This window comes from Onychomys torridus, chromosome 7 (assembly GCF_903995425.1).
Source record: "Onychomys torridus chromosome 7, mOncTor1.1, whole genome shotgun sequence".
Taxonomy (NCBI): Eukaryota; Metazoa; Chordata; class Mammalia; order Rodentia; family Cricetidae; genus Onychomys; species Onychomys torridus.
In genome coordinates this window covers 41,931,392-41,943,892 of record NC_050449.1, presented here as the reverse complement: position 1 = coordinate 41,943,892, position 12,501 = coordinate 41,931,392, and the positions used below count along the sequence as shown (strand labels likewise).

At 43.3% G+C, this 12,501-nt stretch overlaps 2 protein-coding genes across 6 annotated transcripts in view; both read right to left on the bottom strand.

The window, feature by feature from the left end:
* Positions 1–12,501, bottom strand: part of Nxpe1 (neurexophilin and PC-esterase domain family member 1) — a 43,703-nt gene that overhangs the window by 17,378 nt on the left and 13,824 nt on the right. For 2 of the 5 annotated variants that reach the window (XM_036193889.1, XM_036193891.1), the window contains exon 1: positions 671–907. The exons of 1 other annotated variant lie outside the window; for it this stretch is intronic. The gene's annotated coding sequence lies outside the window, so the exon portion shown is untranslated. 2 more of the 5 variants (XM_036193890.1, XM_036193892.1) reach the window with 1 other exon arrangement.
* Positions 667–12,501, bottom strand: part of LOC118587581 (NXPE family member 4-like) — a 26,250-nt gene continuing 14,415 nt past the window's right edge. The window contains 1 exon segment of the mRNA XM_036193607.1: positions 667–875. Coding sequence (XP_036049500.1) covers positions 667–875 — 209 coding nt within the window.

Sequence of the window (12,501 nt, the reverse complement as noted above, 5' to 3'; positions counted from 1 at the left end):
TGAGGACCAACAGTCTCCTCTTCTCTCCTTTGCAACTTCCTATGGGTCTGAATACGTTTTGAGGTCATTGAAGCCTCGCTTGGCCAGGGCAACTCTCCGGCATTAGCAAAAGGTCTTTTCACCCCACCCCCCCCCCCCTTTTCGGGCCTGACAGCCCACTGGTCATGGGCAAAAAACTTTATCTCTCTCAAAAAACCTGGTAGTGAAAAGGCCATAAACTCCACTAGGGTGGTCGCCTGTCTGCAGACTCCTTAGGACTTTCAATCCCCTGGCGGCTAAATTGGGTCTCTGACAGCATTCCCTCTCTTTCCTATAACGGGAAATTCTTCCCACTAGCTACTTGTCAGGCAAGGGAGCGCATGCATGCCAGAAAGGCAGCTAGTCCTAGCTGCCACTTGAGTACAGGGACAGAACCGGTCTCCTGGCCACCCTGCCAGGAGAGTTGGGGCCTTTAGCACGCTGAACCCACATCCCAGCCTCCTCTTGTAGACAGCTTGCACGCAGTAGGGCGGGACCTTTTTGTCTCCACCGCACAAAAGCTGAGGGCCATCATGTGTCCTTCAGCGTGCTCACCCCGAGTGAGCAGGGCCTGAGGGTGGGTTCTGCGCAGTCCTCCGGGAAGATTCTACCCAGTCAGCGGCAGATCGTTCCCCATCCCGTTACTCCTCACCCATTCAACGTGTCATTCTTCTCCCCGCATCCCGTCGCTGCTGCCCTGTGGCAGGAGTTCTGGCTTCGGCGGCGGCCCGCAGGGGACAGCAGGGATATGTGGACCAGGCCAGGGACAGCCCAACTGTTACAGCCCTCCCGGCAGAGCGGCTTGCTGAATACAGGGGACCGCCGTGCTCTTGCACAATCCACCAGGAAATTTCGGACTGGCAGGGCACATCTGACTTTGCCTCTGTTCCCAGCGGATCCCTGCCCCCCCCCCCCGCACCTCCCCCTCCCCCCGGTCTCCTCCCCCACTCCCGCCCCGCACGCCTCCTTCCCTCCCAAAATAGGCAACAGGCCTCCACTAGAGGCATAGCGCTTCCACAGCATTGTTTCCCAACCATTTTCTTCCAGAAACTACAATCTACAAAACCTTAAAAACACACTAAATATCTTTTTCTCTATATCTTAAAAAAATATTACATTAACTCTTATCTCAAAAATCTATAGGATGCCCATTAAGGCAAGGTTAAATAAACATCTATATAGTTCGTCACAAAAATCTCTCTCCCGTGGGAAGTTTTTGTCTCTGAGAAAGCCGTGTCTTTAGAAAGTTTGTCTAGTTGTTTGTGCGTCCTGGTGTGTTCATAAATGTTGTTTAAATATGACATGGAGATAAAGGTGGGTTAGATATCTTTGTCTCTGTCACCCTACTGTCTTTACATTCGCCACGTGGCTACCCTTTACGGCCGGACCTCAGAATACACCTTTGAGCCCTCTGGCCACTAGATTCAGGTTAACTAAAGTTTATATCCTTTTTTTTTTTTTTTTTTTTTTTTTTTCAGCCAGAGCTGAGGACGGGACCCAGGGCCTTGTGCTTGCTAGGCAAGCTAAATCCCCAACCCCAAGTTTATATATCCTTTTGCTGTAGATAACATTAAAGATTTTTTTCTTTTTTGCTGTTCTATTTTATTAAAAATCTGTTTCTAGAGTTGGGGTCTGGCTCTCCCCTTCCCTAGATTCAAGCATATTAAAAAAATTTCTTCTATGTCCCTTATCAGCCTGGGCCTCCTGACACAGACACTAAAACAGAACAGCCAAACAATTAAACTTGGTTTATATAAACATTCTACACCTCCAAATGCATAAGTTCGTTTTATTGGATTTGGTCAAAAATCTATTAAATCTATAAAAAGGGCATAAAGTTTAAATCTTAAGTTACAAAGATCTAAGCAAATGTCTTAGGGTCTATATAAGATATATTAAGATGCATAAATGCAAGCCATAAAGGTCTGAGTATATGAAAGCTTAAATTGTGATAAGAAAATAATTTAAGTATTTAAATGCAAGTTATTAATTGCAAATTACTAAAGTATGTCAATACAAATTATAGAGGTCTGAAGACACCCATTCCTGAATTGTGAGGATCTAAAAAAGATGTTTCTGAAATAATTGGAATGGATACAATTTATAAAGGTATAAAAACGGCTTAAGGTATTAAAAAATGCTTCAGGTTTCTTTCCCTCATGCTACTATTATACTAAGTCTTTAATAGCTCAAAGTTTTAGCATTAACCAATGGAGTTCTGACAAGCTATTAATCTAGCTCTAAAACTACTAACTACTTACTGTTTAGTCACAAACTCAAGATTTTAAATTTCTTTTGTCTTCTAAATATAAACTTAAAAATACTCCTCACAGGACTAAAGACATCTCTGTCCAATCTATATCTGTCTCTCTAAATGAAGGAAAAATATTCATGCTTTTTAACCCAAAGCCATAACCTTTACTATGACCCCAAGATGTAAATCAGTTCCAGCTGCTTTACAGGCACCAATTAACTGTCTTTTCTACAATGGGGATTTTAATAATGCTAATCCATATAAAACGTCCATCTCTCTTGGTAAACTAAAATTCATATACACTTCAAGGAATGGAAGTCACGAGGTTCGGATCCACCTGTCAGCAAATGAAACAAAAATTTCCAAATGTACGAGTATCTTACGCTTCTAGACATTGACTTCTGCCCAGTCTATGTTTTAACAGTTTTCCAACTGACTGACAATCACCACCCAGGAAACACATACAAATTACATGCTACGGAGTTCTGGACTTACTAAAAGTTAATATAAACCAATCCAGCTGATATTAATGCTCCCTTTTCCTTCACCTGGAACAGCTAGTCAGATGCTTCTGATAAGCAAGCCTTTGACTAAGCCTTTCAGCTTTCCTGAACTCTGACCACCTATGCCTCAGTTCAGATGGAATCAGCTGTGAAAGGCATGGTCCCTGCTCAGTAACAGTTGCTGGATGGGCTAAGTCCCTAAAATAAGGAACAAAGTAGCTACCTATAATGCCAACTGACATACAAAAATGAACTCAAATTTATCAATAGGTAGATTCATTAATTAAAATAGTTCTTAAAAGATAGTGTCTGCCTAGAGACCAGGTGACTTTCTAGTACTCTAGGAGTTGTACTTCTTAAAGTATAACAACATAGCCTTATAAAAAGTTATGGTGACATATGGGTTTTGTCCGTACAAGCCCCAACAACATATATATCAAAGCCACACCACCAAAACGTTTCCAGATGGTGGCTCTGCAAGATTTCATCTTGGTAATGTTTAAAATTTTAATAAAAGCTAATTTTTAACTTTACCTTCTGTCCCTAATGTATATCTGCTTCAAACCTGGGACACAAGGCTGAGGTGCCTATTCAACATATCAAGCTGGACCTGGCTGCCAAGTTCTCCCACTATCCCTTAGTCCTTACACATTACAGAGTGTGGCTCACATATCCTGTCCTAAATTTAAAACATTAAAAAACTAATAATGCGGGGTTGGAGAGATGGCTCAGAGGTTAAGAGCACTGGCTGCTCTTCCAGAGGTCCTGAGTTCAATTCCCAGCAACCACATGGTGGCTCACAACCATCTGTAATGAGATCTCGTGTCCTCTTCTGGTATGCAGGGACACATGCAGGCAGAACACTGAATACAAAATAAATAAATAGATCTTAAAAAAGCAAAAACAAAACTAATAGTAGTCCTACCTTTACCAGCTCTCAATTCAAGGCCTTCTACTCACAATGAAAGATTGCCCACCACACAGGGGTTCCTTACAATACCCAGGGCCAAGGGATCATAGGAAAAAACACCTCAAACTCTAAAGGCTCAACTTAAAAACAAACAAACAAACTAACAAACAAAACCGAACATCTATACCTCTAACAATGCAGTTAGCAATGGTAGTGGCCCACCCTAAAAATACTCTATATCTACAAAAACTCCAAGTACCTTCCCATTTTGATACGATGGCATTACCCCATGGATGGATTATGGACTGGACATGGCCCCCTCCTCACAACAGGAAGAGGTTTTTTTTTTTTTTTTGCTTGTGTTTTTTCCACAGAAAGGAACACAACCAAGGCCTATTTGGATGCCAGCCAGAAATGTCCAGCATCGCCCCACCACCCAAAAAGATGGCTTGCCTCTCATTGACCGGTCAGGGACAGAGGTGGAAGAAACACCACCCCTTGCAGAACAACAAAATTTCCTGAAAGGACATCCATGATCTGGTGGCCACTGCCCAAGCCATATGCTCTCTGTTCTATCTTCCCTCTCTGCTATTTTAATGACAGTCTTTGTTATATGACAGGCCTGTCCTGCCACTTCTCAACCCCCTAATTCTCAACCCAACACCCACCACTGGTGTTTTTCCCTTCAGGAAATCTCTGAGGACAAAAAAAAAAAAAAAAAAAAAAAAATCCCAAGAGATTGGCTCTATGGACTTCCCCAAGGATGCAGTTCCTGTTTTAAAGCCTAAATAATCAACTCACTATTATTATAGATAACCCCTGGATGAAAGATGAAGAACAGGTGTCATGGAAAACTGTCTCCCACTTGTTATGCTGTACATCCCTCCGCTGATGTTTATATTTCTCCACCTCCCAGTCCACACTAACTCATAAAAATATTCCTAACAGGAGACACAACTAAGAAGAAATGTTCAGCCCACCCTGGCTACAAAATGGTCAATATGTTGTTAACTTTCTCCCTTTCACCACCCACCCCAATGCCTCTGACTGCTTCTTTTATGCATCCAGCAATAGACTTCTGCTGAGAGCTGTATGGTTCAATACCACTCTCCTTCACCCCAGGACCAATGTCTCACTAACATCATTCTTCTCAGGCTGACATGCATTGCCCTTCCCCTTCTTCTTTGGTACAAGGGAAAAATAATCTCCTACATAGACACTCCCTCCTCCCCCAGCAGGGTTTTACACCTTGTTGTGATTGCTCTACAGGGCTGTCTATCTGAGGGAGCTCCCTCACAGAAGAACACTAGACCTAACAACTGCTGATCATGGAGGTATTTGCTTGGTTTGGTTGAACAAATGTCTCTTCTATGTAAACAAATCAGATGTGAAAACTAATGTCAATACCCTAAAAAACTCCACAAAGACCTCCTCTCAAAATTCCAGCCCATAGAGCAAATTAGCTGGCTCCATGATCCTTTATTTTCTTGGCTCCTACCTTTTATCAGTTGTCTGATTATGCTGTTTTATTTTGACACTTGTCCCCTGCCTTATTCAGTTCCTCCAGTGACAGATCGCCACCATTGCTAAAATTACCACCAATCAGGTCATGGTTCATTACCAGGCCCAGAACCCTTCGTGACACAGGCACCAGGTTTCTCAAGGCTTATGATGGCACCTCTCAGGTATAAAACAAAACAGGGGGAGATGTTGGAAGGCCCTGCTGATCAGAAGTTGCAGTCTACCATAGCCTGACAGCTTTCTCTAACCTCAGCAACATGGAAGACTCCCTCTCCTCCACAAAAGCTTCCTGTCCTCTCCCCAGCCTTATCTGGAGATGTCTCTAGGCTCAGGATGCTTGACTTATCTCAAGGGTGACCCTTGACAGAGACACCTGCAAACTCTCCTCCCTTGATGACCCACATGGTCACTAGGCAAGTGTTCTAGCCATTTTGATAGGACTCTACTGCCACAAGATAGGAGCATGCCACTTACTGCAAACTAGGGTTTGTCCCCAGGTTCCCCAATCCTGTATATTCCTTATAGGCAGGAATAAAGCAGAGCTGATTCACCAAAGTCTATCTCCATTCATACTCATGGTTCATGTACGAAGCTTTCTGTAGCTGCTACTGCCTCTTGATGTGAGATGTTACTGGATCCCTCTGCTTGTTCAGATGTATGAATGTGTGGTGGCCACCTCAGGTTGTTTTTAGTATGTGTGTGTGTGTGTGTGTGTGTGTGTGTGTGTGTGTGTCTGTGTGTCTGTGTGTCTGTGTTTGTTTGTCTTTCTATGTTTTCCATCAGTTTGTTTCCCTGTATTGACTCGTGGTTTTCTCTGGTGTGAGACCCTCGCTCCACCCAGGGTGAGGCCTGTGCTCCCTCCTGTTGGGGAGCTGAATACTTTTGGCTCTGCCAGGTCACCCAGAGAAATCCCCCCAAACCCTCTGCCTGTCCCACTCCAGGAGCAGGAGTGCATGATGGCTTTTGTTGCTGGCCTCCTGCTCAGTCAGGGTTGGTCCCTGTGTGGAGGTTGGGAGGGACCTGGCCTCTCATCCAGGGCACAGAGAGGGGGAAGTAGTGCCCCCCACTCGTGATCATTCCCTCTGCTCTGTGCCTGCTCTCAGCAGCCCCAGGGAAGGGGAAGGAAAAGAGAAAAATCCACTCCTTTCTTTTGCATAATTTGTGTCTCTTTTTCAAGCAGTGATCCATAAAACTCACCATTCTCTGGAAAAAGTAAAAAACAAAAATTCAAACAAACAAAAATTCAAACAAACAAACAAACAAACAAACAAACAGCTGCCCTTGGGCTGGGCAGGACATTGCTGCCAGACAACACAGCCTGGACAGAATGGACTTTCCGTTCTGTCCAGCACTGACCAAGGAGACTTTAGACAATTTACTTTTTAAGAAAGAGTAAAGACAGCTGCTAAAAAGATTTCCTCTGTCACCCAGTCAACTCTAGAAATTAGAAAAAGAAATTTAAAAGTTAAAAAAAAAAAAGATAGAAGCAGGTCCCAATTGCTGGAGGTAGCTCAGCTCAAAAGGTGTTTGACAACAGAAAATGGATTGGGACAAGACCTTCTGAATAAGCTGGATGTCACTGTCACCTTCTCTGATGATGAGACATAGTTAGACTTAGAGATACCCAGCAAAATTTTGTTGTCTCAACCTCTGTCAGAAGAATATCTCCTAGATGAAAGTTCTGTCTCCAATATACAGTTGGACTATCTCTCAGATTTTCAACAAAGATTCCTGGGGGTATAGGCAGAAACCAACACCACACTTCTATAATTGTTCAACTAACTGGTTCAGCTATCCACTGCTCCCACCCCTGCCTTGTCCAAATTAAACCATACCCAGTGCCTAGAAACAAAAGGGGAAATATCAGCTCATATTGCCTGGTTTGGAGAGATAGGCATCCTGGTGCCCTGCCAGTCTCCCCAGAATACACCTCTACTGCCTGTGTAGAAACTTGGGACCTCTGATTCCCATGAGTCTGATTCTTCCAGAGAAACAGGTGTACACTGTCTTGGTCCTGAAAAATGTGTTTCTCAGCCTCCCATTGGCAGAGGTGAGTCAGCCTGTCTTTGCTTTGTAATGGACAGACCCAGAGGGTGGTTACAGTGAGCAACCAGGTTACTCCAGGATTTACAGACACTAAATGCAGACTTCTTGCCCTTCTTTCAGAGATTTCCTGGGAAAATAGACTATAAAAGGGCCACCGAGGGACTGCTGCCAGAGTTGCAGACGTTGGGCTGTGAGTGCCAACTAAGAAAGCCTAACTTTGTACATCAGAGGCTGCCTATCTTGGCTACCAGCTGAGGAGAGGCAAAAGAAGCCTGTCCCAGAGTAGGACTGCGGCCATCCTTCAAATCTCAACTCCAAAGACTAAGAGAAGATTTGAGAGTTCCTAGGTGCCGCTGGATATTGCTGCCTCTGAATACTAGTTTGTGGAAATAGCAAGGCCTCTATCTACCAGCACAAGGAGAGGAGGGGAGCGGGAAACTAAGCCCCTAATCTGGATGAGACTAAACAAAAGACAAAGAGAGTTTTAACCCAAACTTTGGGGCCATGGAAATGTCCTATGATATACCTGTCCAAACTATTGGACCCTGTAGGCACAGGATGGCTCACCTCTCTAAGAGTTATGGAGGCTGCAACCAGTTTAATAAAAGGAAAGTTAACTCTAGGTCAAGATCTTATACTCACAGTACCCCACCATGTGGTTTAGGTCGTTCTCTGAGAAGTATCAGAATGCTGGCTGTCTAATGACTGTTTGACCCAGTCAGTACCAGACCCTACTCCTTGAGTCTGGTTTGAGAAACCCACCACTGTCAGTTCATCAGTTTTGCCTGATAACCCAGGTCCTCATCCATGATTGTCCTGAGATGAAAAATTAACTCAGGTGCCTGGGAGCTGCAATAGTTACTTGAACTGAAACAATTTGGGCTTCAGTCCAGAGAGCAGAACTGATTGATCTGACCTAGGCTCTCAGATAGGGAAAAGGAAAGTCCACCACGATATACATGGACTGTTGATCAATATGCTTTTACTGCCGGCTATGTCCACAATGTGATCCATATAAAGAGGCCATCCCATCACCAGGAAAGGGACATTAAGAAATCTTGGCCCTCCTAAAGACTATTTGGCTTTCCTGGCTGCTGACCTGGTAGCCTGACACATGGCTCTGAAGACCAGTGGAACCTATTGATATTTTCGTGACATACCTTGACCCGGTGCTACCTGAGACTACATAATAAAGAAAAGAGAAAGGGGGGCCAGCTCAAAGCCATAGACAGAGGATACCAGGGGAAAGGTTAGAAACAGTTAGCAGGACTCTGGTAGCTGACCTTCACCAGGATACTCGTCTGGGGGCCACAAAACTTCCTGAATTACTCTGGATAGCCTGGCATGGGACGTCTCAGCCAAATGCCAGGTTTGTGCTCAAGTAAATCCAAAACAGAGGGCCTTACCAAGGAAGGGGTCAGAATGAGAGACCAACATTTCTGGAAAAACTGACTGGAAAACGGCCTTCTGGGGGACGATAAAAAGTGCTTGTTAGTTTCTATAGATATCTTTTCCACATGGGAAGAAGTGTTCCCTACTCAGACCGAAACTGGTCTTACAGTAGCTTCAAGGTTCCTTCAGGAACTGTTTCTCTGACTTGGCCTCCCTCTAGCTGTGGGGTCTGACAATGGCCTGGCTTTCATAGCTAAAGTGGTAGACACAGATTGATAACTTTATTGTGCATGTAGACCTCGGAGTTCTGGCCAGGTAAAAAGAATAAACAAGACATTAATTAAAAAACAAACAAACAAACAAAAACCTCTAACAAAACTCTCATTGGAGTCCAACAAAGGATGGATAGGCCTCCTTTTTTTGCTTTAGCCCACTGTACCCCACATGGGGGGGGGTTGTCCCTCCTTTATGAGATTACATTTAGAAGAACTCTCCCATTACTTCCTAGGCTCAAAGAACAGCAGTTGGCAAAACTCTCTAACTACTCCTCTCTCAAGTCACTATAGGCACCCCAGTACTCCATAAAGTGTCTGGGAGAGACCCAGCTGACCTCCAAATCCTCCACAAGTTTTCCTTTGTTCCAGTCCAGTGATACTGCCTGGGTAGCCAAAGGGGTGCTGGAACTAATCTGAAAAGGACCCTGCCAGGTGATTCTCTCTACTCCTAAGGGATGAAGGCGATGGGCGTTACACCATGCATCCACCACACCCAAGTCAAGAAGGTGGAAGTCACAGGCACTGCTGCCAAACGGACTGTCTCTAGACTATGGAGCCATTGAAATTAAGGTTTCACTGGGCCTGGGGCCCTTCCATTCCCTGCTCTTCTACCTCCTCTTGACTTGTGTTTGGTATGAATACAGGGTTATGGTCCAACCCTCATGGCCCTCTGGCCTGGACCTGGATACTGAGGAAGATAGTAGAGGTTTTCTAGTGCAGACCAGCAACCTGTATTCATCTTGACCTTTGCTCACAGATGCCCACTTAAAATGTCTAGTTGTATTGGAGAAAGGAAAGATATGGGGGGTTTATCTTTTGAGATAAGAACATAGAGGTTACAATTCTATGCATGCCTTGTGACTAGGCCCCCCAGTTGCCATGAACAAAAAGCTGAGGCTTCCTAAAAAAAATCCTTTGAAAAGATCCTGGCCTTTGGAAAACAGGAAAAACCTGGGGAATCAGACTTTATGCCATAGGAAGGGACCCTGGACTCATTCCCAGCCAGAATTTTGCCAGGATTGCTCTGGTTATGCTTAGACACCTAGCCCCGTACTACAGAGGAATAGGAACTAACCAGACTGTCAGCCCATTGAGTGGCAAAACTCATGTGACCGGGGGGGGGGGGGGGGGGGGATGGGGGGGCAGGTGGAATTAACATTCAAGGACTTAACCTAGTTAACCTAGGCACTTCCTCCTGTTCTGACGCCTGCTGTTCTGCCTTATGGGTTAATTTATTTGGACAAGAACAATATTAAGGAGCCCCCGAGACTACTTGTTGGGCGAGTACCAATGGTTTAACTAAATGTGCCTCTTCTGATGCTTTCCAAACTAAATAGACATCTGATCAGGACCCAGAGATATTAAAAGTTTCTATTTCTGAATTACAACAACAGTTCTATTCCCTTACAAAAATGATCCTACAAAATTGAAAAGGCTTAGACTTACTTCTCATAAGAGAAAGGAAACTATATGTAAGTGTGGCTTTGTGGGGGAGGGGAAAGCCTGTTATTTTTACACTAATTGATGGGGAATAATTAAAAAAAAAGTCTTGCCATGGTTGGAAAAAACAAAACCTCAAAAGAGAAAGAGATAACGACATAAATCAGATAATTGGTAGCAGTCTGCTCTCTTGGTCTGTCTCCCTGGCTAACTACTCTGCCATCTGTACTGACCGGGCTTTTACTTCTTTTACTGATTGGATTAACAGCGAGACATGTGCAAAAGGCCTGCTAGACCCCATTGCTGTTAATCTGTAACAATGACTAGGAACAAACATTAAGTCCTCTGCCTTGTCTGAACATGTATAGATTTGATTCTATGTATCTGATGGTTTAGTATGGTTTATTTTATTTTATTTTTTTGGTTTTTCTAGACAGGGTTTCTCTGTGTAGCTTTGCCCCTGGAACTTGATTTGGAGACCAGGCTGGCCTCAAACTCACAGAAATCTGCCTGCCTCTGCTTCCAAAGTGCTGAGATTAAAGGCGTGTGCCACCACCGCCTGGCTGTTTTTTTTTTTTTTTTTTTTAACATGAATCTTTATTGGCCACAGGTACTTGAGGGGGATGAAGTGGGAGGACTGGGTGGGCCTGGTGTTAGTCTAGCAAAGTTTTCTTAGACTACAAATTGTAAAATAGTTCCTTGCATTGGGCTGCAGATGACACCCCTGACCTGTCAGGTAGGCTGATTTCCCTGTGAGGCCCTGTGATGTGCCTGTGCACAGACAGCTAAGCACCCAATCAAGGAAGTGAGACTGATGGCCTTCTCTACAGGCCCCCCCCCTCTACCTGTTTCATATTTTCTCCTAGGATTACCCCCAACCCCCCACCCCCCAGAAGACAACCTGAAGGAGAATCAGTTCTTTCTTTCTAATATGGGTTCCAGGAACAGAACTCAGTGCATCGGGCTCAGACACAAATGCCTTGATCTCCTAAGCCATCTCTGTAAGCACTTAGTTCTTAAAATAAATTTACACTTAAATATTTGCCAGGAAGTGAAGGAGCTCATAGAATTATACCCCATTTATAATGAATCATCTCACATGTCTGTTGTTGTTAGCTTTGTCAGGTATATAAATTTTAAAATCATTATTTATATAATATAAATTATTATTTTTTAGAATGCTTATTCTTTTAGCTTCTCATTTTTCATTCTTTCTTACATTTCTGTTATATCATTTAGGGATTTTTTTTCCTGCTTAACATCTACTTATACTATTCTGTAATTTTAAATATTCTGGTGGCAGATTCTCAAAATTATACTTTCCCTCTTATTTTATTTTTATACTGAGGGCTATTTTCCTGAGTATAATTCTGCATTGTTAACTATTTGGCATATTTAGAGTGCATTGGTTCTTTCAAACTGTTACTTCTTTTCCTTTTATTTCCCTAATTACTCTGTTCTTGTCTATTTTTTTCTCGAATCTAGATGTCTCTGGTCTCCACTGTTTCGGTAGCTCTCTGTATGATTGAAAATGAAATTATTCAGTTTCTTTTTCATTTGTTCCTATAAGGAAGTTATAATTTGTTTAAGAGTTTTGGAAGTATGAATCCTACATGTGTAGATACCTACGATACACACATATGATTATGTGTTTATTTGTGTTTATATGTACATTCAGTATATATATTTAATTTTTAATTCTATGTGTATAAGTGTTTTTCCTGCATGTATGTTTGTATACCATTTGCATGCCTGGTGCCTAAGGAGATATCAGATTGCTTAGGATTGGTATCACAGATGGTGGGGAGTCACCATGTGGATGCTGGGAATTGAACCCTGGGACTTAATTTCATAGTGCACATAATGTTTTTTATCATAGTCACTCTGACACTACTACTTCTAACTCCTTCCAGATCAACCCCCATTTCTCTTCCAGCTTCCTGAACTTCTTATACCTACCCGGGGCCACACCCTTAAAGAAAATAATCTCTCCTTCCAGGAAACCCACTGGCTGTCAACAGCTCCCCAGCTAGTGATATGAGCTGGTGAGACCTCCTTGTGGCCCATTGATGCTGACTGGCTGCATAAGTTTAGATATATTTTCTTTAAAAAATAAATTCTGGTTGCTGATATATCAGACAT